Raw genomic sequence first — 23,825 nt, forward strand, 5'->3', positions numbered from 1 at the left:
CCTGAGCCGAAGTCAGACGCTTAACCGACTGAGCCACTCAAGTGCCCCTACTCTGATTCTTTAACTCCTGCTTTTTGCTACTGTAAATGATATGGAACTTTTTAACGCATGTGGCTTTTTACTTCCATTGCATAATTTCCTTCAGCTAAATTATTTCCTTGGAATACAATCTTACACATGAACTAAAACGTTTGTGGCTTTCAGGGCAGGCCACCGTATTGTTTTCCCACAGGATCGCGGCACTTGGTAGTGCTGACGGCAGAGAGTGATTGGCTTCACCCCAGGGCAGTCACACAAGCACGGAGGACTTTGGTATTTTTAATTTGGGCTTCGGGAACATGATGAGGCAGGGGCCACCTGGGTGGCTCAGTCAGTTAAGCATTCAACCGTGATTTCAGCTCAGGTCATGATTTTGTGGTTGTGAGATCAAGTCTCTCATGGGGCTTTGTGCTGAGTGCAGAGCCTTCTTGGGATTCTTTCTCTCTCTCTCCTGAAAAAAAATAAAATAAAAATAATTTAGAAATAAAACATAAGGTGGGGAGCTTTGTCTGGGTTTTATTGTATTTGTCACAGGGACGGGTTTTGTGAATAAAGGAACATTGTTGAAGCTTCGTGCTCCTAAAGAATTGCCATGCCTGTTAGCCCGACGTTTCCTCCCGCCTCCTCAGGTGAAGACCGATGTCGTGAAGGAGGTGGCGGCCGCGCGGCGGAAACAGCACCTTTCTTCCCTTCAGTACTACTGCGCCCTCAACGCGCTGCAGTACAGGAAGCGCGTGGCCATGATGGAGCCCATGATAGGCTTTGCCCACGGACAGGTAGGCTGGTGCCCTCCCCTGAGGGCTGAGCCCTGAGCGGCTGGGGAGAGCGGAGTGCCGTTCCTGCTCCGGCAGCGTTTAGGAGGGACCAAGGCGTCACCGGAGGAAGAAGCAGGAGCCACCACCTCCCTGGGCCTCCCTCAGGTTCAGCACAGGAGGGCCTCCAGGCAGGCTGGGTCCTCGTCAGCCAGACTTGTTAGGCCGTCCGTGCGGGAAGTGATGGCCTTGATCCCAGGCCGCCCTCGGGGAGGGGCTGGTGTGGCCCGTGTCTCTGAGCCAAGTGAGAGCTGGGCCTGGGCTGAGAAGCGCATCCCTCTGCTGCCGCGTGCGGTGCGGGCCACGCTCGGCTGGGCCGTGCCCATTGCTGAGCTTCTTGCTGCACCTTGGCATCTGGGTTGTGGCAAAATGTCACCACCGCTTGCCGAGGTCCCTGTCGACGGTGTGTTGGCTTCTTCCCCCCCCCCCCCCCCCCCCCCCGATAGTGGTCTGCTGAACCTTTGCGTGCCGGGAGTCTGCGGTGGGGGCTGGGGGGCCCAGCCTGGCAGGGCCAGGAGCGGGTGTGCGTGTGAGGCGAAGGGCACCGCCGCCCCCCTCCCTGCTGTGCCCGGCCCCATCTGGTGGCCCCCAGCACCTCGCTCTGGCATGCCGGACACACACCCGCTCACCTTTCAGCTGACGGTCTAGAAATGGAAGAGGGTGTCAGGAAGCAGAATGTTGGGAAGAAAAAGCAACTTTTTAAAATTCCACATATGTGAGCCTCTATTATTTTTAATACACTGAAAAAGTACATCTGTTTTTAAAAACACGGCATCAGTAGCATTCAAGAGAGAGGGGACCAAGAGAGGATCTTTAAGCATTCAGGCTCAATTATCTGTGTTTTTTATTTAAAAGATTTTTTTTTATGTTTTCTTTTTTTAAGAGACGGGGACAGAGTGTGAGCAGGGAAGGAGCAGAGAGAGAGGGAGACATCAAATCCAAAGCTGGCTCCAGGCTCTGAGCTGTCAGCACATGGCTCAAACCCATGAAAGCAAGGTCATGACCTGAGCTGAAGTCGGAAGCTCAACCAACTGGGCCACCCAGGCGCCCCTCAGTTATCTGTCTTCTTAATGTGGTTGTTACGTTGTTGAATGGCAAGATGAAAGTCGGCGTCCGCCTTCAGAGGGGATGCTTAAGTCGAGAGCTCTAGCCTTTCCTCGACATCTGAGCAAAGCTGGGTTAAACCAAAAACCAGCCCTGTCCAGTCGTGGGCTGGGGGTGGGCTCCGGTCCTCGGCAGACCCTCAGCAGCCGTCCGCTTCCTCAAGATGTGTCCTCGCCGTTCTCCTCTGGCCCCCTCTCTCCTTCCTTTAAGTTTTGCACCTCTGCCCTGTCGGACATCCTGGCTTTGTGAGAGAACGTCGGTACTGTCTTTGCTCTTTCTAATTAATGCCTCCTGTCACGTCTGTCCCCCCTGGATTGACGGTCCTTGCCTACGGACTTAGAGGTCCAAGTCAGACAGGGTCCTGGCCTGAGAGCCTCAGAAAGATGAGCGGCTGCAGGTCTGATCAGTTAGTGTTTGGGGAGCCTGGGCGGTTAGGGGAGGGGCCTCGCAAGGCTTAGAGAGGGTGGGCTTGTTCCTGCTGGGTGTCTGTGTGTCACCTTAAGGACCACGCCGCATCTCGTGGCCCGCGCTCTCTGAGTGAACGCTGCTGCAGGGCCCAGGGGGCCTGGCTGCGGAGCAGAGGGCACTGTCACCGCTGCAGCAGCCTTTTTGAGGATTGAGGATGGCATGGTTTCGTTTTTCCAGTGGAAAGTGTCCAGATTTCAGGACAGAAGACCAGATAGTCCCTCCCCCTGCAGACTTAAAATCTTGCTGCAGACTCGGCTGCCTCACTTAGACCAATCATCTAACCCCATGAATCTTTGGGGCGATTCCAAGGCATTCCCTCTCCTTCCGCCTCATCGGCCCTTTTAAAACCATGTGGACGCAGCGTCCGCCTCGGTGAGCTGCTGGTCGTGTGGCGCTGCACTTCCTCCCGCTCACAGCCACACCGGGTCTTCGGACGCTGCTGCGCTGATCCCGGCTTCTCAGCACCACCCTCGTCAGTACAAGGGGTTTGGCTTCACTTCCGCCTTCCCTGGCCCTCGTTCAGTAGGTTTGCGCTGAAATCATGATTAGTCATCACGCCTGGAAACAAACCGTGGTTTTGTAAGCTGTGTCCAACTGGATGAGAACGCAGCACAAACCCTAGTGTCTGCAGGGCGGGTCCTCTGGAAGGCGGCGGTAGACACCAGTGTCTCCTCCCTCCCTTCCATTCATTCCCTTAGCACGTCATTTTAGGGGCTGCCCGAGGGGGCTACAGGGGAGCAGAGAGCTGAGACATGGAATTAAGAGTATCAATTCCAGGAGTTCAGGGAGGGCAAGGAGAGGAAAGGACATCAGGACACTGGGCTGCTGCGTCCTTAGAAATGCAGAAAGCCATTTAACAGACTTGGATGTTTCTTAGCTCCAGAATGGCATTTACTGTGTTGATGTCTGTACGATTAGAAGATCATGGGGCCAGAGCAGCTCCTGCACTGTCACCTTGCCTTAGGGTAATGGTGATCCTCCACTGTTTTTGTGCCATAAAAACTAAGGACGTGGGGGTGCATACCTCCCCAGGGTGTAAACACTGGAGCGCGAGGTTGAGTTCTGTGCCCACCGACCAGGGCAGAGGCTGCTTCCAGATCAGACAGATGAGCTGGCACAAAGCATGAGAAAATACTCTTGTCCAAGCTGAATGTTTCTTTTTCAGGACTTGCAACTCTTAATTCTCCCCCGAACAGGCATGTAAAATGGAGTCCATCCCCAGTATTGGGAGTTTTTCAAAGCCCTGGCCATAGAAAGAAGTGGAAACTTGAGCTCTAGGGCAGGATGGTTGCAGATGTCAGTAATGCACTGAACGGCCCCGTCTTCCCCCTACCCCTGCCCTTCAAGGTTTGACAGGCAACCTGGACTTTCTGGGCAGTGGATTCCCGGGACTCCCAGGAAGTAAGGCATTCCTTCTGTTGGTTCCCCAAAAGCCAGCACTTGTAGTTTTATTTTCGAAGGAGGCTGAGGTCTCCTAGGGCCACTGTCCTCTGGGCTGAGAGAGCGTCCAGTCCAGCATGCGGGGAGCAGGAAGGGACCTCGCCAGTGTCAAGTGCCTCTTCGGCGCCAGAGGCCTGCTGCATCCTTGGGGTTGATGTCAAGGCTGGAAGAGCCTTTTAAGGGTCATCAGCCCAGTTTCCCCTTCACGGTGTCCCAGCCAGATCATCTGTCCAGCCTGCATTCTGAGCTGCACGTGGCTCAGTGAACGGGGTCAGCTGGGGGCCCTAAGGGTGGGCTTCTCTTCCCCAACACCCTCCTGCCACGCCACATTGAGTGCTCATCTGCTTCTCGCTGGCATTGTGCATGTCGTTTGTCACACACCGATGTAGGTCCTGGAGACACAGAGGTGGAGACCTACCTCTTGTCCCCAAGAAACTTTCTGTCTAGAAATCACAGAGAAAAGCAGCTGATGGCGAGAATATCAAGGCTACTTGTCAGTAGCAGCTAGTGACGCACCCGGGTGTGGTCCGCGCCAAGCAGTGACTCACACATTGTCCCTGATGTTTACAGCCTCTTGGCGAGATAGCTGGGTCCCGCCGCCCCCCTTCTGCAGCGCCCTCTGGGCTTTGGGAGGACTGCGGGGCACAGGGAGCTCAGCAGAGGCCCACGCGGCACCACGGGCATGCGGGGGGGTGGGGGGGAGTGCCGCCCCCGGTGCTGCCAGTCCCGCATGAGTTGCTCACCCATCCCCTTTCCTAGGTGACTTTGAAGCATCACACTTCTGTCTTTCAGATTAACTTTTTCAAGAAGGGAGCAGAGATGTTTTCCCAAAGCATGGACAGCTTTTTATCCTCCGTTTCGGACATGGTTCAAAGGTAAGGCTGCCTTCCACTTTGGGCCTTGTGGGCCTTTGCCTTTCCTCTGAATCTGTCCCTCTGGGACGTGGGGGTCCCACGGAGCCCTGCCACTCTGGGTCCCTGGGCAGCGGGCCCTCTTCTTAGCCGCCGGTATTTGGCTTGTGGTTGAAAAGTGAGGATGCCTTTTGCAGTTCCCACTGTGGGGAGCCCAGAGGTGTGCCCACCCTGTGAACGGACTCTATACATAAATAAAAGATGAATGGGCGCCTGGGTGGCTCAGTCAGTTAAGGGTCTGACCTTGGTTCAGGTCATGATCTTGCAGTTCAGGAGTTTGAGCCCTGCGTCGGGCTCTCTGTGCTCACAGCTCAGAGCCTGCATCAGATTCTGTGTCTCCCTCTCCTTATGTCCCTCCCTCGCTCATACTCTGTCTCCAAAATAATTAAAAACATGAAAAAATTTTGTTAAAGATGAAGTGTCCGCAGAGAGACTTTACCGCTAAGTCCTGGTTCACGTGCCGAGGCCGTCTTCTGTTTGTTGACCGTCAGCCTTCACGTGTGACAGGCTGTCAGTCCAGGTGGACTCACTGTGGACTCAGAAGTGCACTTTGCTTCCCCTTTGGCGCCAAGAGGCTAGCAGCTAGAAGTACTGTGACTCTTCTGGAAACTAATTGTCCCGTCAGTTTATGACCGATAAACGAGGCTTTCAGACTTTTTTGAATTAATTTAACAAATTGCATTTTGGCCTCGCAAATGCTTATATTGTAAAAAGCATCCTGCATGCGTGAAAAAATAAATAAATAAAATAAAAAGACAGCATCCTCTCTTCAGACCATCTTGCCCACATTTAGTTGATGCCGTGGCTGCTCCGAGTCCCTTTGCCTCCTGCTGCCAGTGTCCGTGCCGTGAGCCTTGTCTCGTGAACACCACAGACACCCTGGAGGACGGCCCAGAGAGAGAGTGGTTGACTAGCAGCCATACAGAACGGAAGTAGGAGCGTAGGAATTTATTTTGTGTGGAAAAGTGGAGGAAGGTCGCCCATTTTCTTGAGGGTGTTGCTCTTCACAATACCTTGAGGCCAAGCGGTGGACCCCGCTCAGGCAGAAGCGTACCTCAAGTGCTGATGATACAAGAACGAAGCCCAAGGAAAGGCAGAGCTGGGCTTTGTGCAGCACGCGGGCGGGTTGCCACTTGAAGTCCTCTGCGCGTGCCTGGAAGTCACGGTGCTTGGCCCTGGCCGCGGCCGCGCGGGCCCGGGTGGCGATGAGGCTCGAAGGCACTTCGAAATCCCATTTCAGTTTCCTGCGTTTTAATTTGCTTGTGAGCCGCTGTAGCATTAGTGTTAGGAGAGAGGAAAGGATGGTGCGGCTGTCACTGCATCACTCCCTCCACCCCCACCCTCTCTGACCACTGCTCTCTTGCCCTCCATTAGCTCCCAGGCCGCTCTCTGGTCCTGAGAAAACTGTCTGGGCTTCAGAGTTTGTTCGTGCACTGCTAGATTTTTTTTTTTGATGGCAGTGGGACATTGGCGCTTGTTTTCCAGATGCCGTGACACATCTCTCCACAAATCTCAGAGCCTCCGCCATCGTAGGCCTCCCTGTGGGCCGTGTGACGGGCATCAAAGCCCCGGCGACACAGGCTCCCGGGTCTGTGGCTCGTCCCTCTGCCACCTGACAAGGCCTAGTTCATTACAGGGCAGCAGCCGCAGACAGCATGCCCAGCTGAACCTGGAAGCACTTGAACCTCCTGGTTCGAACGGCTGAAGCACTCAGATTGAAGTTCTCATGTTCTACCACTTTTCTGTTGGCGAGTACACTCTGCCGTGCCTCTCAGCGTGAGGTGGGCGGCTGCGCTGCCGGCCCACGAGGGGCCGGGTGTAAGATTTAATAGACGGAGGCAGAGGCGAGAAGAAAGAGACCACGTTATGGAGCCGAGAGAGCCTTTAGTGGAGTCTGCAGTTCCTGGGTGAGGTTCCGTGACTCTGGGAGTGGGGAGTCAGGGAAGTCACGCCTGGTATGGGAGAGCAAGGTGTTTCATGGGTGCAAGAGTTCCGGGTTTGACCTCAGGTGGGCAGATAGCCGAGTAAGGGCATCTTTGGACCGTGGCAGGATACGGTTGGCTGTTTACTTCGGTGGGGTGGGGGGGATGCTGGAATTCCATGGTGGGACATTTCAGTTTGAGAGTGGGGGTTGTTGGTCCCTGGCAGTGCCTGGAACTATTCTCTGGTCGCCTTCCCAAAGTAACTCTTACACTGAGGACAGTGGCGCTGGCTCCACATGCTGCCCTCTGACCCCCGGGAGGCGAGTGCCCGAGCTCCGCCGCATGAGATGTGCGGGGGTCCCGAACCCAGCCTAAACCGCACATGGTGGGTTTTTGAATTCCCCAAAGAATCAGCGGCTTTTCCTTTCTTTTTCTAAAGTTTATTCATTTATGGAGAGAGAATTCGCACAGGAGTAGGGGAGGGCCAGAGAGAGAGATGGGGGGAATCCCAAGCAGGCTCTGCACAGTCAGCAACACAGAGCCCGGCTCGGGGCTCAAACTCACGAACTTCGAGATCATGACTTGAGCCAAAATCAAGAGTCAGATGCTTAACCGACTGAGACACCCAGGCGCCCCAGGGGCTTCTCTTTTTAGTTCCTAACCCCACAGGGTTACACTTCTACCTTTTCTCTTGGTTCCTGCTGTTCTGATTAATTGATCAGTAGGTAGGTAGATAGTCAGTTAAATAAAGGTTTGGTTTTTTTTTTTTTAATCTTGGAAGAAAGGCTGTTGAAAAGTACTTGCCTACCCTGTCCTGGAGTGCTGGGAGCCCTGTGCACCCCGACTGAAGCTGAGTCTGCGCGTCCGGGAGCGGAGGGAGGGGCAGCGTGTGCAAGATGTCCTGCTGGTCACTGAGTATTTTTCCGGGGGAGCCTATCCATATCTTCCACTGGGGCCTCAGGGAGGCTTCTCTCCCCTAAAAGCTTAGGAACCTAAGCGGTTGTGTATTCTTTGGCTCCCTCCTTCCACTTCCTGGGCTGCTTAGCTTTCTTTTCCAGTCCACTCGCCCGTCTCGGTGGCGACAGGCAAGACAGTGAGGCCTGTTCTCCGGCTCGCCTGTCTGCAGGCTCCCAGCGGCGGAGTCCAGCCGCCTCGTCAAGTGCCAGGAGAGCCTGCCTGCGTCACGCTCTGTGAGTCTCCAAGACGAGAGTGTGGACCAAGCCCAAACCTAACCCTTTTGAGAGAAAATCCTGAGGAACTCACTTTGAGAAACAGTGCCCCCCCCCCCCCAAGTGCCTTCTGATTTTGACATTTATAATTCACTCTTCTCTCCTCTAACCCGGTGGAAAAGCAGAGCAACGCCTCTGCAGTTTGCCTTTGCACATGGATGGGCCGCGCTGGGCGGCTTGTGTTTGGGGCTTTGTATCCAAAGCTCTCAGTGCCAGGTGGAGAGCTGTGGACGCATCGCTTTGTGGGAAGAAGCAGCAGCTGCCTGTTTGAAGCTAAAGCTTCCGGGGTTTCCACAGCTCGGCACACAGGCGCACACAAGCCAGAGCCTGGACCTTGGTCCTCTTGCCCTGCGGGGGCAGTGCCATCAGCCCTGTGCCCGGCCCTCAGTCTCAGGCAGCTGTACGGCTGTGGGCAGCCCTGGGCCCAGCCCACGGTCTCGGGCATCTATAGGGCTGACAAAAGAGGAAAGTGTTGCCTTTGTCTTTGTCCGTGAGCCCTGGGCCCACCTCCTGGTTGTTTTCCTTCCTCCAGTGGCCCTTTCCAGAGCTAGAGGGAGCAGAGGGGCAGAAATGACTGCTCTTTCCTTCCTTTCTGGCACTTTCGCAGATGATCTGCACCTGAAGCCCTGAGGATGGGCTCATTAAAGCTTTTCTCCTAAAATCTGCATCAACAGACCTGAACCCGGATACCAGTTTGTCAGCAGAGGGATTGTTTCACTGGGTTTGGGCGCCGGCCAGTGGCCAACATGTTCTGTTTTCAAACAGCAGTCATGTAAATATTTGAAACATTACACGCTGACTTGAGTCCCTGCAGTCTCCAGCTTCTGGGGTCTGAGCTCCCTCCGTGTGGCAGGCAGCCTCGGGGACAGCTCCGCCTTCTGTGGCCAGCAAGGAGCCGCTGACCTGACGCCTTCTGTCTTAAGCATTCAGGTGGAACTAGAAGCCGAAGCGGAAAAGATGCGAGTGTCACAGCAAGAACTGCTTTCTGTCGAGGAGACTATTTACGCCCCGGACTTTGATGTGGCCGCACCACAGATCAACAGGAACCTCATCCAGAAGGCCGGTTACCTGAATCTTAGAAAGTGAGAATGCCGTGGCTTGCCTCTTTTCCTAACATCTCTTTTCCCTCCGAGCGTCTGCAGAGTAGAGGACAGGGGTGGGTGGGGAAGGGCTCCCACACAGCACCCCTCCCTCACAGCACCCCGGGGAAGCCTCCGAGGCTCAGGGCCTGAATAGCTGAGAGATGGACTTGACCCAGCCCAGTGTGTGGACTCCGAGGGGCGGGTCACCCTGTCCCTGGTGACCGTGGCCATGTGCAGATAGCCTGCTCTTCACCGTCCTCCTCCTGGACCATTGAGAGCCCCTGTCCCACCCCGCCCTTAGCCCGGGCCACTGACGTGTGAGAGCTGTGTGTCCGAGGCTGCAGCTGAGGCCGGAGTCGGGGGCCAGCAAGCCTCCCGCGTCATCCGGGTCCATATAGACTGAATCGCACCGTATCCCTCAGGCCATTTGGATTAAAGGGAGGATGATCAGGCTTCCTTGCGTCCAAGGACAGATAGAGGCTGTCTGGTGTGGGGAAGACTGACTCTGGTTCAGACGGACCCCATGGCTGGGCCTCAGCGGCGTCATCCGTGAAACAGCTGGTGATCACACCTGCTAAATGAGGCCATTCCTAGCCAGTAGTAGGCACTCACATGTTAGTTATTTCCAGGTTTTGGAAATAATGGTAATTATTGAGGCAGGAGACCTTGCACATAGTTGCTACTCGATAAACACTGAATCAGGTAAGTGAACCTGAACCTCGCAGATGGAGGGTCCACAGAGAGGAATTGGCAGCTGTTTTCTTACCAAGCTGGAGCTCCTCACAGCTCTCTCTGGTTGAGATCCCAAGCTGAATATCTCCTTTAGTTTCTACGGATAGAAGACCCTACAAGGTTCTGGGGTTACTTGCTTGTTACTGGAAATTCCTCTTGCAGGCAGCCCACAAAACCAGAATAACATCCAGCTGGAGCAAAACTCAGCCTAGTAGATGTCCCCGGGATTCTGGGTGCTGTGAGCCAGGGGGACCCTAGTGACGTCACTAGACTTAGAACAGTTCAGTCCATGTCTTAGGACGGCCTAGGTCTTTGGTTCCTAGTTTCCAGGTCTCGGGGAGAAGCTCGCTGTAGAGTGGGCACAGGCCGGTGAGGGCCCTGGGCAGGCATCTTCCGATTGGGCAGAGCCTTGACTTCCAGGTCCCTTAGGCTACAGCATGCCTCCCCTGCTGCTCTGCGTTTGCCGTTTTTCTTTAATGTAAAGAAACATTATTCCTAAAACGGTGCCGACACTGGTAAAGAGGCAGCAGGACCTTGAGGTGATGCGTGGGCTTCCGAGCACTGATGAGCTCACCAAAGTCACAATTCTTGCAGTAAAACAGGGCTGGTCACCACCACCTGGGAGCGGCTGTACTTCTTCACACAAGGCGGGAACCTCATGTGTCAGCCCCGGGGAGCCGTCGCTGGGGGCCTGATCCAGGACCTGGACAACTGCTCGGTGATGGCGGTGGACTGTGAAGACCGGCGATACTGCTTCCAGATCACCACTCCCAATGGGAAATCGTAAGCCACGCGGGTCTTACTTGGGAGGAGAGCAAGGGTGGTGAGCCCACCCCTGCCCGGGGTCTCCTGGCGCATTCCTGTGTGCCAGCCCTCCCCAGGAGAGGCCTGCTCTGGGGATCATTTGTCTTTGGAGAGGATGTTTTATGTTCCCTTTAAGAAGCGCACAGCACCCTCTCGGGATCCAGTCTGCCATGTGTAAGGAGTCCCAGGGCGGGTTTGTCGGTGGCCCTGGAGGAGCCCAGGCCTCTGGGTCTGTGTGGGAGGGAGCCATAGGAGAGCTGTTTGTCACACAGAGCCTAGAGAAGGTTGTGGCCGCCCCTGTGGGCTCCCACCCGAGCTCTGTGTCCCCTGATGGGGCGGAGGGCAGGCACACCTGCTGGGGAGCCCGCTGTGCCAGCTGGAACTGGAGACAGAGTGGTGCTCAGCCGCAGCACGTCCCTCTGTGAACGTGCTGTCCCTGCAGATCCCCATGTACCTCAGGAGCCCAGAAGAGATCACTTGGAGTCATTCATAGATCCCACTGCTGTGGGGTCCCCTCTGGAGCAGGAACTTCAAACTGAGCCTCCAGGGGGCAGGGCAGGCTGCAGCCCGTCCTTCCGCGGGAGCCAGCCCTGCCCACGTTGGCTTCTGGGTGGGGTGCTGAGTAAGATTCTGTTTGGACAGTAGTGTGTTCCAAGCTGGTACGGTTCCAGCCGTCTCCCTCCCAGGTTGGCAGAGCAACTGCAGGTCTCATCCTTCCTCCTAGGCGGCAGGAGAGGCCTGGGGTCCCCGTCGTGGCCCCTGGCAGTTAACTCCTTAGTCTTCTCACATGTAAAGTGTGCTAAGATCCTAAGATCCATGCTCCCACCTCCCGTAGCTTTGGGGTCCCTGGGAAGGGTTAAGCCCTCACTGGAGGTAGGGCAGTATTTGCATCCTATCCCCCTCCGTGGGCATCTGGCCTCTTTGGCGTGGTTGGGAGGAGGGGCTGCCCTGATCATCCAAGGGGCAAACAAGATGTGTATGCTTGTGGACCCGCAGAGCTGAGCCAGTCGGCCTGAGCCCAGCTGCTCGCTCTGTAGATGAGAAAGCACAGGCCCAGGGGAAGGAAGCGTCTGTCCAGGATCACACAGTGAACAGGCAGCAAGCCAGAACCCCGTTTTTTCTTTCCGGTCATGCTGCCTTCCTGGCCCTTCCCTTTGGGACCCAGCTGAGTTCAGTGGACCTGGTATAAGCCTCAGCCGCTGAGGTCCAGGAAGCACTGACTTGGATGCACTTTATTTCAGGGGAATAATCCTCCAGGCAGAAAGCAGGAAGGAAAACGAGGAGGTAAAGGTTTTGTTGTTCCCCTTCTGTCCTGGTCGGGCGGGTGACCGGGACACGACAGGTTTCTAACGCCCTCTCCCTGCAGTGGATCTGCGCCATAAACAACATCTCCAGGCAGATCTACCTGACCGACAACCCAGAGGTAACTCGGCCTGGCCTGCGTCCCCGCCCCTGCTCAGTCTGCAGGGTCAGTGCCCTGCGGACTGAGCGTGTCCTGTGTGCCTGCAGGCAGTCGCCATCAAGCTGAATCAGACGGCTCTCCAGGCAGTGACCCCCATCACAAGCTTTGGGAAGAAGCAAGAAAGCCTGGGCCCCAGGTAACTAGAGGACCGCGGAAGAGCAGCTTCTCTGTGTTGAGGTGTTGGGAATCCGCAGGAGTTCTGTCCGCACAGGGCACCGAGGGGTGGGTTGGGTCTGTTGTACAGATGCAGTAAGGCCTGCGGGGGCGGAGTGAGGGGGGCAGAGCCAGGGGCCACTGGCCGAGCGACTCCTGTGCGTCTTCCCACCGGAGCGCAGGGCCAGCCGCGGTCCAGGCACATCGGGCCTGCACCGAGGGGCTGCCGCTCACGGCTTCGCACGTTTCCTGCCCGCACCAACAAAGTTCTGGAACCAAAACGAGAATTGTCTTTAAATCCAGAACAGGTGTCTGCGCAATTGCCCGTGGACACTGGGCGGTAGGCTGCGTGCATGCTGATGCTTCACGTGTGCGGTAGTCTCGCATTTTCATGTGTATTCATATTTTTACACTTTTTGTAATTCCTTTTTAATAACTGCATGCCCTCTACCGTGATCCATTAGCAGTTGGATGTTTAGGTGGTCTCCCTTTCCTGAGTTTCCTGTTATTCACAGTGAACATGTTCATGCCTCTACCTTCGCTCTTGTTTTGAATACGGCATTAGGGTTTATTCCCAGATTCCCGCTTTCTTTCTTAATGGGAGGCTTCATTTGGTTAAATAATAAGAGAGCCGTAATAATAGAGCGCTGCTAATGAAAGCAGCCTCCGAGGTAAATTACAACTGGGACTGTGTCTGGGGACCATTCTTCAGAGGCGCTGTAGGAAGAACCCCATGACGTAAGTGTTTTACAGATAGTATCACGTGCCTCTGGAGGGAGGTGATCAGAAAGCTAAGAGCTAACTCCCAGGGTCCGGGCTCTGTGCAGGCGGAGCCAGTGCGCACGCGCAGCACGGGGCACGTGGGAAAGCGCTGAGGTCAGGCCGGGAGAGCTGGAAGCTCAGTGTGAAGGACGTGAGTGCCCTGCTTACCTGTCCTGGGCCGAGGAGCAGAACCGGGAGCTCTGAGGAGAGGTGGCCGCGGGTACAAAGACTGGCCTGCGGCGCTGCAGGGGGAGGACACACAGGGCCTGGGGCGTGGCGGGTAGAGGGCAGGGCGGGGACACCGGGCCGGCTGTCAGCTGTCAGCACGTGTGAGCGAAGGCAGCAGAAGTGGGGGGCAGGCAGCAGTGGTTGCGCCTGGGTGCTGGATCTCACGGTCTGCACGGGGCGGTGTTACTAGGGGCGGCTCTGAGGACGGCGGTCTGAGCACTTGTCCTGGAGCCTCGTCTTCGTGGGTAGCGGTGCTGCCCCCTGTGCACTGCAGGGCGGGAGGGCGCACGCAGGGTGCCGGCCGTGGAGTTCGGGGGACTCTGATGGCTCTGTCTTGACCACACCTGGGTCACCTGGAGCGGGCCAGCTCTCTGCGCCTGTCTCCCCAACTCTGACACAGGGAAAGGCAAAACTACACAACCTCCCAGGCCCCTTTCCAGTCCTAAAAACGCCATTTTGCTAGGCTGCCAACGCGTGGTTTAGATAGTGTCAGTAGTTAAAGAAGTGATGGGTTTTCAGAAAGAGTCTCAGACTTAATCCGTCCAGTAGCCGATCTTTCTCCCTGTTGTGTGATAAGTAAATCACACGGCGAATCCTGAAACCAAGACCTCCCGCCAGTCGGCTGAACCGATGCTGAGCCTGGAAGGTGACAGAGGTGGCCACCAGATGGCCCAGAGCTGTGGGGGGTGGGAGAGGGCCTGTGTCTCTAAGGGTCAGCTCATTAGGAATAAAGAAACGTTTTGATGATGGGGAAGGAGCAGGGAAACAGTGTTCTTGGGAACACGCTGCCGTCCAGTCCGAAGCAGATCTCCCGTGTCGCCTTCCGGTGCTCTCCAGTTAGCCTGTCTCTAACGCTCGCTCACTCGTCCAGCTAGTCAGCTGTCCGGTTGTTTGTGGCGTGTCTGCTCGGTGCCCAGGTGCTGGGCTGGGGCGTAGAGCTGGGTCCTGTCAGTAAAGCCAGAAGGAAGGTAAATGAATTCTTAGTTAAAATGGAGAAAAGCCGCTCAGGTGTTCAAGACGAAGGTGCTGTCCTGGCGAGGCCTGGCCGTGGAGATAGTATTTAAACTGAGAAGTGAAGGATGAGGAGTGGCCAGGGGGCCTGCGTTCCTGGAGCACCTGCAGGGGCTGCTGGGCAGAAGGGCGCTGAGGGTGTGGGAGAGCTGGAGGGAGGCCAAGGTCAGTGCAGGAACGGGAGGGGCCGGGGCAGGTGGCCGGGAATGGCTCCCGAAGGAAGGTCCGGTCAGGAAGCGGGGGAGCTGTCGGCGGTGCAGGGAGCTCGATGTGCCCATGGCCGAGGGCAGCGGTGACTCCCGTCCCGGTCCCCGAGGGCACCTCTGGCTGCTGTGGAGGACACGGAACTGAGCTGGACCAGCAGTGTCCGGTCAGGAGCCGGTGGCGTCATAAACCAGGATGGCGGCAGAGGAGATGAAAGTAGATGGGCTTATTTCGGAGGTGAAATCTGTAGGACTTGTGATAGAAGGAGATGTGAGTGGAGGGAAGGAGACAGACCAGAGGGTGACCACAGTCTGGCGTGAGCACCCGGGCAGGTGGTGGTGTATTTAGAGATGTAAAGGAGTATCAGGAGTTCGCTCACTTCTGGACAGAGGATTGAGGGGCCCGCGGCATGACCCAGTGGTCACGTTGCTGACGCGAGTCTGCGGCACAGATCTCGGGGCCAAGCATAGGAGCCAGGAACCCATCCACATGGACGCAGCAGTGGAAGAGAGAGATTATCTTGGGAGCGAGGACAGGCGTAGAGGAGCCTAGGACCGAATCCAAAAGAACTCCAACATTTGGAATAGAAGGGAAGGAGCCTGCAGTAGCCACCAAGAAACATCAGGGAAAGTAGAATCAGCGGGAATCAAGGAAGAAGAGTTTTAAGGACAGCGGCTCTCAGCTGTGTTGGGTGCTTTGACGTGGGGGTGTGAGGGAGGACCACAATCACCAGGTGTCTTTCGGAGTCCGTGACGTGGAGGTCACAGGGGCGCTCCATCATGTCACGCCCGCGTTCGGTCTTCCGTGGCTCCCGAGAACGTGGAGTCAAGTGCAGACCTCAGCCAATGGCGCCCCAGCCCGACTTCCTTGTGTTCTCTCCCCTGGGACTCGGGGAGCCAGCAGCTTGGACTCCTTGTGCCCCTTGAAACTTCTGCCTTCCTCCAGTGCTCACCGCTCACAGACACGTGCTCCTCTCTCAGCTGCATGTGACCTGGCAGCCGGGAGACCTCAGTTCCCAGTGCGGCTCACCCACCGATACCCCAGGGCCCACTCCTCCTCTGTCAGCAACGGAGGCAAGGCCCAGTGGTTCTGTGTTGTTTCTGCCCACCTTCCACTCTGTGCCCATCTGCCGAACGGCTATTACAGTTTCCGTACGGTGTGTTCAGTTACTGACATGCGTGAGAACAAGGAACAGAAGACTATCAGAGAGACTGCTCAGGCTCCAGGTAAAGTAAGAAATCAAAATACCTTTACGTTCTTTGTCGAAGGAGTTTACACACTAGCTGCGGAGATTATAAAGACATGAGAAGTTAAATTACAGCGTCCTGTCACTGAAAGAGAAGAAACGTGGTGGCACCTGACTGGTCACTGTCCAGACAGCCTCTCCTGTTACGGGCCATGGTCTCCGTGCAGCACATGTGGACAGTGCGGAGCGCAGGGTGTTCACGGACACGCGAGACTGTGCCGGCGGCTCACTGGGAGGAGACACCGGCGCGCAGAGGACAGAGGGCCAGGCTGGCGTGGCAGGCTTAGGGGACGAATGGGAGTTTGAGCTGGCATTGGAGGGCCGGGCTGGAGAAGGAAAGGCATGTGCTGTGTTGGCGCAGCTCCATCGGGGGCGGCAGGGGGCTCGCAGGAGAAATGGGAGCCAGGTTGTGATTGCAGGCCAGGATGTATTTTTTGATTCAGTTAACATTTTTGAGTGCCTTTGTGCCAAGTAATAAATACGGTTTAGCGATAGCCCCGTCCTCAAAAACTCGTCTCACAGGGAGAAAGATCAGAAAATCAGTAGATGGTGTGCCAAGCAATTCGACAGCAGAATGCGGTACGGCAGAGCTCTTGGGGGGGAGTGGGGAGGTCTGAAGGGGTTTGGCCAATGACACGAGTGACGTTTCGTGAAGACTTATTTGTAGGAGTTGAAGGATTGAGTGAAATCTTCACGCTTATCGATTTGTGAAAGTCCCATCAGCTGTGCAGTTCAGCATGTGTCTGATTTGATTTCCCCCCACTTTGTACTCCAGCCAGAGCCCGAGAAATGCGGAAGCGAAGGATGACACGGTTGTGCCCCCCGCGGCCGTTCATGCCGACGCCGCCGAAGAGCTCATCGCACCGGGAACACCCATCCAGTTTGATATCGTCCTTCCTGCCACAGAATTCCTGGATCAGAACAGGGGGAGCAGGTGCGGGCTCAGGGAGGTTAGCCCTGGGAGAAAGGCAAGTGACCTGGTGTCTCTCCAGACACTGTGGCCACTCTGAGTGTCCTCTTGGCCAAAAATGTCTTGACTCTGTGCCTCTGGCCGTTTCCCCAGGCGCATCAACCCTTTTGGTGAAACTGAGGATGAGACCTTTCCAGAAGCAGAAGGTGAGCGGGTGGTCTGTGTGCTTACTCTTTCCCCTTCACAGAGTGGCGACGGCCATTGAAACGAGTGGAATCATGTTCCAGAGAGCTGGGACTCGAAGGTAGGAGTTGAGATTGTGACCCACAGGTGTGTCGTTCTCTGCAAACTCGTTAGGACGTGCGCCGGCACGGCAGGTCGTGGATAAAACCCGCAGGGACGGGACGGGTTTTCTACTTGTGTCGTACTGTCGGCCGCATCCTTACCCTTTCCGTCACTCCTGCATAGAAAGTGGCCAAACCTAAATCAGAGACCAGATTACCACAGAACAGATTCAAAGAGGAAAAATGGTCACAATAAAATGCGATCTGGGTGGGACATGAATAGGCTATTTCATTTCAGAATGCCAGAAACACCCGTTAACAGCTCATTCCTGAATTTTAAGATGACCTGGCTCGATGGTGTTTAATTTGTTCAAGTTCAGATTTTTGATGTTTGATTTATATTCTTCTCCTACCTGCGAGCACACCCAGCGGAGCTGACCGTAACCAGGCGCCCGCCGCGGAACGAGCCGACAGCTGAGGGCTTCACGCTTGGAGACTGAGAGCAGCTGTAGAATGAGGCGCCACTTCCTGAACCTGGAAAGCAGGACTTGAGCATGGGCACCCCTTACAGAATTAGGCAGAAAGGGGGCGGGTGGCAGCTGGCAAGGGGTGGGTGTCGAGGAAGGAAGGACGCTAACAGGCTGCGCCTCCGACCTGCCCCTCTCATCTTTAGCTGACCTTCCAGATGGTCCACGCCCCAGAGTCTGTACAAGAAACTTTCCAACCTGTAAAAACTGCCTTCATATGGGAGTACCTTCTTATAATATCACATGAATTCTGTTTTCCTCATCTTTTAACCCGTAAGTTATTTTTAGGGGCAAAGATGCTAATAGATCAAGGGAGGGAAAAATAGTCGTCTTAGTTTAAAATGGTGGAGAAGTAAATTATTGTTCTTACAGAAAAACACAAAGCCTGTAAACCTCTGGGATCTTCCAGGTGGTTGCGCTTACCCAGCTTTGTCAGTTGTGTGCCGTTATCGGGAGGCCGGTTCCGGTAGCTAACTAGAACCCGCTAAGCAGAGCAGGTGACGTGCGGTAGCTTCTGGGAGATGTCGCCACCCTCCAGTGTTACACGGTGTGGGTGAACTCCGAGAGCCCCCCGTCAGGTCTTCTGTTCCTCAGGTGGATTTTCTTCTTTAAGAGGACTTTATCGGTGGGCCGGAGGAACGAGTCCTCTGTCGTCTAGTGGAGAAGCTCTTACTTCCAGAGAAAAGATGTGTAGACTGCCGTCTACATCAGGCACCTGGAGTTTTAGTGTTAGAAGATGTTCTGCCCTTGCATTTCATAGATGCGCAAACAGGTGCTTTTCTAGTCGAATGAAGTAGCTCCAAAGAGACAAAACGCAGACAGGAGGAGACTGGGCTGCGGCGGGGAGGGTCTGCTCGTGCTCAGTGTTGAGGATCTGCTGGGAGGCTGTCCGCGGGAGGCCACCGGCCCGGAGGTCCTCAGCCTGTCCTGGCACCAGCAGCAGGCGGGACGCGCACGTGATCCTGAGCAGAAAACGCTCTCTGCTCTCTTGCAGATTCCCTTCTGCAGCAGATGTTTGTAGTTCGGTTTCTGGGCTCAATGGCAGTTAGGACGGACACCACCACCGAAGTGATTTACGAGGCCATGAGACAAGTGTTGGCAGCGCGGGCCATTCACAACATCTTCCGGACGACGGAGTCCCATCTGATGGTCACCAGCCAGACTCTGAGGTGTGTTGCGTTTCAGACTCTCCCAGCTTTGCCTGACTCCCCAGTTAGGGCACACTTACTCGCCTGGACTGGTCGTACTGGACTGTCTGACGGATCACGTGAAGGTGCTACTCTGGTCTCTGCCCTGTTCCTTGTACACTGTGATTTTATAAGATGCGAGGACCGCAGCTGTTCCTGCGGAGCGGGGACCTGCGGGGACTTAGTGGGGAGCGAGTCCTCTTGTTCACGCTGCTGCTGCACTGAAGAATTGCCGTGTATCTCAGCTTGAAAAAGAAAGGGTTTTCTCATTTCTTTTTTTTACTGTTTGTTTAGTTTGTGAGGGAGCACGAGCGGTGGAAGGGCAGAGAGGGAGGGAGACAGAATCCCGAGCAGTCTCTGCACTGTCCCCGCGGCACCTGGCGTGGGGCTCAGTCCCACAACCGCGAGATCATGACCTGAGCGGAAATCAAGAGTCAGACATTTGACTGACTGAGCCACCCAGGCGCCCCGGTTTTTTCATTTCTGAACGCAGTACTACTTACAAAAATTCACAGCAGTGCAAAAAGAACATGAACCTACCTGAGACCATTAGACCACCACAAGTACAATCTGACTAATACCTGTTGGGGTGAAGATAAAGAAGCCAAGTGATGCTAACTACTGATTTGGGGTTTTAGGTAGTAAGGTCCGTATGAGTGGTGGCAAAGGACCGTCAAGCCGTGGTCAGCACAGGCTTATGAAGCTTCACTGTCCAGTGCTGGACCCACAGGGAGCACTTAAAATGGATAGTCTGAATTAAAATGTCCTTGGTATGTAAAGTACATACCAAGTTTCTAAGGTCTCATACTAACCCCCCAAAAAGAATGCAAAACATCTCATTAATTTTTATATTAATAACATGTCCTGGTAATATTTTAGATCTGACAGATTAAATAAGTATATTGTTAATGTCACCTGTTTCACTCTTTTTGCTGTGACTGCTAGAAAATTTTAAATCACGTATGAGGCTTACATTTTATTCCTGAGATCACAGGCACTGGTTTAGAGGCAGAATGTCTGCGTTTATCCCTGGCTTTGGCCTTCATTAGTTACATGACCTAGGTGAGTTTTAACCTCTGTGCATTGGCTTCTTTGGCTATCGGATGAAAATAACTGTATCCACACCGCATAGAGCCGTCACGAAGACTGAATGAGTTAATGCACATCAAACATTTACAACCACAACTAGCATTACAGAAAGTGCTCAGTAAATGTTAGCTTCAACTAAGTAGACTTTGTTAAAAGTCAGAATATAGTTTTTTCCATATATTAAAATCAGTCTTTTCCATTCATTATAAATCTCACACTGAAAATAAGTTTCTTAGGAATAAGACTTTATTATATTTATATAAAGCTTTTCTCCAAGTATGTCCACCTTTTATAGGCATTGGCTCATTGTTCTTATGATCTCCAACAAAAAGAACAGAGTAAATAAATGTAAACGCATTGTGAAAAAATCACAGTATATCAAAGAACACTATCAAAGTACAAAGCCCACAGAACGGGAGAAAATATTTGTAAGTCATATATCTAATAAAGCTATATGTTCAGAACATATAAAGAACTCTTACAAGAAACAAGAAAAAAGACCAAAAACTAAAAAAATGGACCAAGGACCTGAGTAGACATTTTTCCAGGGGAGAGATACAAAGGGCCAACAAGCAAATATAAAAAACATGCTCAGTGTCACTAGTTATTAGGGAAATGCACATCAAGTCCACAGTGAGATAGTGCTTCAACTCACTCGGATGGCTGTAATTTAGAAAAAGGAAAATGCCAAGTGTTAGTAAGGGTGTGAAGAAATTGGAGTCCGTTGCCAGGGGCTATAGTTAAAACCATCGAGCCACTGTGGGAAATGGTTCGGCACTTTTTCTGGGAGTTAAACATAGACTCCGCCCCTGGCAGACACCCAGAATTGAAAACTCTGGTTCAGATAAGCACGTTTACACAAATGTTCGTAGTTCACAAAGCCAAAAGCGAGACGATCCCAACGTCCATCAACAAACTGATAGACAAAATGGGGTATTTAACAAAAGCAGAGTAGGATCCAGCCTTCAGGAGCAATTAAGTCTTGATAGGTGGTACAACATTGCTGAACCCTGAAAACATGCTCGGTGGAAGATGTCAGCCATTTTGTGTGGTCCTGTGTCCGAAGTGTCCGGGCGGGAAGCAGGTCAGTGGTTGCCAGAGCTGAGAGGAGAAAATGACTGCTGAATGGATGTGGAGTTTCCTTTCGAGATGATGAAGGGGTTTTGGAACCAGACAGTGGTAACGGTTGAACAGTGTGGTAAGTGTCCAGAATAGTCCATTTTATGTTAGGTGTATTTCACCACAGTACACACACATATCCCTGAACAGAAATTCATGTTTTGAGACAAATTAGAAGTCCCACAGAAAATCAGATCTCTATTTTTTAAGTTTTTTTTTAATGTTTATTTTTGAGAGACAGGGAGAGAGAGAGAGCACAAGCAGGGGAGGGGCAGAGAGAGAGAGGGAGACACAGAATCCAAAGCAGGCTCTAGGCGTGCAGCTGTCAGCACAGAGCCCGACACTGGACTCGAACTTGTGAACCGACTGAGCCACCCAGGCACCCTGAAAATCAGATCTTAGGCAAATTCATGTTACTTGTTTAAAATAGCAACCTTTTAAAGTTCCTCAGAAATATGCCTGTTTTAAGTTCACATTTATGGAAAAATTTTACAAAACACCTAAGGAACTTGAAGGAAATTGTTTGAGGTAGGTTTTTAAAATCCTTAAATTCATACTCATGAATAGGGAAATAAGTAAAAAAATAACATTTAGCTTTGTAGTTTACTTAAAATTCCATACACATTTTCTCACTGTCTTACCCACCTCTTGGAAGTGGGGGTCCTTTCCCATTCTCACAGACGATGGTTGGGGGGAGTCAGGGTGACTCGCACAGGAGTGTAGTCGAGCAGCCAGGGAAGAGCCCTCTGGCTGTGGGAAGGCCCGTGCTTTACTGTAGCCATTTTGGGGGGGGCACTTTCCCGCGATCTGACGCCCCACACAGCTCACCCACTGAAGCGTTTTCAGCATATTCAGAGTCGTGCAGCCCTTCCCCCAGCTGTCGGGTACTTTCATCGGCCCCAGAGAGAACCCACACCCATTAGCCCTCATTCCCTTTCCCTAACGCCCGCTCAACCCAGTGCAGCCCCTAAGCACTCACCTTCCGTGTGTACACATTTGCCTGTTGGGGACATTTCATATAAATGGAATATTGTAACCTTTTTTTTAAACAGAGAATAGATATTTTTGCTTTCACCCACAGAATTTATAGCAAATCAATAATAGACACCATGTTTAGAAAGTAGAAATGTGTATGTATGTGTGACAGCAGTAGATTCTCTAAGGCAGCATATTTTTCCAGATACCTCAGCCTGGGTGTTAGAAGATGTTTACTTAATGTGCTGTTAAAGAACACATCTAGATACCTGTTTCCAAATTTTTAAATATTTTCAAGCATGAGTGGGGGAGAGGGGAAGAGGGAGAGAGTATTTGCCATTCCTTCTTGCAGATAGGAGTTTTTCCTGGGTTGGTTTGTTTTGGGGGGGTTTGGAGAGAGCAAGCGAGCAGGTGTGTGCGTAGGGAGGGGCAGAGAGAGAGAGGGCGAGCGAGCACCTCAAGCAGGCTCCAGGCCCAGCACAGAGCCCAACACAGGCTTAATCCCACAACTCGGGGATCCTGACCGGAGCCGATATGGAGAGCCTGACACTCAACTGACCGAACCCCCCGGGCGCTGAGCACCCTCCTGAAAGACAGCACTCCCCCTGCACCCAAACTGGCACGTAATAGTTTGGTTAAGATCTGTTCACTGTTCTCTTACCCCACCCCATATTTAAGAGAAAAAAAATTAGACCTCAAGGAAAAGACTGAAGTCAGGAAATGTCTGTTGAGGAGGAGGCTGTAGAGAGTATGTCTGTCCGTATTCTCCAGCAGAACGAGGAAGAATTATAATGCCGCCCTTGTGGAGAAGCACTGGACTGTGAACGGCTCTGCTTGCCACGACCTCCCGCCGAGAGGTTCCCTGGGCTCTGACCACGCGGCTCAGCTGGATAGGCTGTTGGGGCCGTCTTGCCTCGCCTCAGCCAGGCCTTACAGTTTCATATTTGAAGGGTGTTTGTGTGATTTCATTCTGAACTTCTAGACTCTTCTTTAAGAATACAGGTTTATCCAATGTGTGATATAATGAATCTCTTAAAATTTCAGGTTGATAGATCCTCAGACTCAAGTATCAAGGGCCAATGTAAGTACCCCACGCACACTAATTTTAGTAGTTACTCCTTAGTTCAAAGTAGGCGCTTCGTAGATTTTGCCAAATTTAACAACTGTCACTAATCGTGTACTTTCTCGTGATGTTTTCCGTGGAGAATGATTTGTCTGTTTAATTCCAGTTATGTGATGCCTATTCCTGTTATTTCCAGTTTGAGCTCACCAGCATCACCCAGTTTGCTGCCCATCAAGAAAACAAGAGACTAGTCGGCTTTGTGGTCCGCACGCCCGAATCCACAGGTGGACAGTCCCTGAGCACATACGTTTTTGAAAGCAACTCAGAAGGCGAAAAGGTCTTGTTATTTTTTTCATCTTCTGATTCCATAATATCTCTGTCCAAAGATATTTAAGGAGGTTTTGCACCATCCTCTGGATATTTAGTTGATTATTCTTTGTGTCCCCCTTGAGGAGTTTAGAGAATACTTCTAGGAAGGCCCCACTGAAAGAAACGACTGGAATAAATTTCCCCATGGAAAATGCATGTCATCCTAAACAATGAGGAGGAAGAATGTTAATGGTGAGATACAGTTGTTTAGAAAAGATAATCAGGAAATGGGAAAAGCAGTTGCCTTCAATTTTTTTTTTTTTAATTAAAGCAGAAGTTACGGTGGAGAAAATCTAGTCTCAGAGCAAACCGAGGATACAGACAGCAGGAAACTGTTCTCATTTAGTATGAAATTTTTGTGACCATATTTGCTGCTTAAAATTAAACAGCATTAATCAACTCTTCTTTGAGCAAGTATCTGCTTGCCACTGCGCATGACATGGAGTGGCTGAACGTGATTAGGAGAGAAAAGAACAAAGTATTCCGTTAAGTTTTCAGCACTGGGGTAACTTCAGTTGCACTTACCCTGGATAGGACGGCTCTGCACGGACTGGCGACAGGAGACCAGGACGGCTGGACTCTTCAGAGCCCCATGTGGTGACCCTCCTACAGCCAGGTCCTCTGTCCCCACACTGACATGAGCAGACAGTGACCTCACTGTACTTCCATAATCACATTTTTCCCTAAAATTCC

General features: G+C 52.9%; 1 protein-coding gene across 2 annotated transcripts in view; it reads left to right on the top strand.

The window, feature by feature from the left end:
* The window catches only part of APPL2 (adaptor protein, phosphotyrosine interacting with PH domain and leucine zipper 2), a 54,233-nt gene that overhangs the window by 28,049 nt on the left and 2,359 nt on the right, over positions 1-23,825 (top strand). For both annotated transcript variants that reach the window (XM_029953114.1, XM_029953115.1), the window contains exons 8-19: positions 669-815; positions 4,656-4,738; positions 8,849-9,007; positions 10,334-10,522; positions 11,785-11,827; positions 11,910-11,966; positions 12,053-12,141; positions 16,385-16,543; positions 16,673-16,725; positions 18,325-18,499; positions 22,745-22,781; positions 22,960-23,100. In XM_029953114.1, coding sequence (XP_029808974.1) covers positions 669-815; positions 4,656-4,738; positions 8,849-9,007; positions 10,334-10,522; positions 11,785-11,827; positions 11,910-11,966; positions 12,053-12,141; positions 16,385-16,543; positions 16,673-16,725; positions 18,325-18,499; positions 22,745-22,781; positions 22,960-23,100 — 1,332 coding nt within the window. The remainder of the gene's footprint in view (positions 1-668; positions 816-4,655; positions 4,739-8,848; positions 9,008-10,333; positions 10,523-11,784; positions 11,828-11,909; positions 11,967-12,052; positions 12,142-16,384; positions 16,544-16,672; positions 16,726-18,324; positions 18,500-22,744; positions 22,782-22,959; positions 23,101-23,825) is intronic.

Source organism: Suricata suricatta, chromosome 10 (assembly GCF_006229205.1).
Source record: "Suricata suricatta isolate VVHF042 chromosome 10, meerkat_22Aug2017_6uvM2_HiC, whole genome shotgun sequence".
Classification (NCBI taxonomy): domain Eukaryota; kingdom Metazoa; phylum Chordata; class Mammalia; order Carnivora; family Herpestidae; genus Suricata; species Suricata suricatta.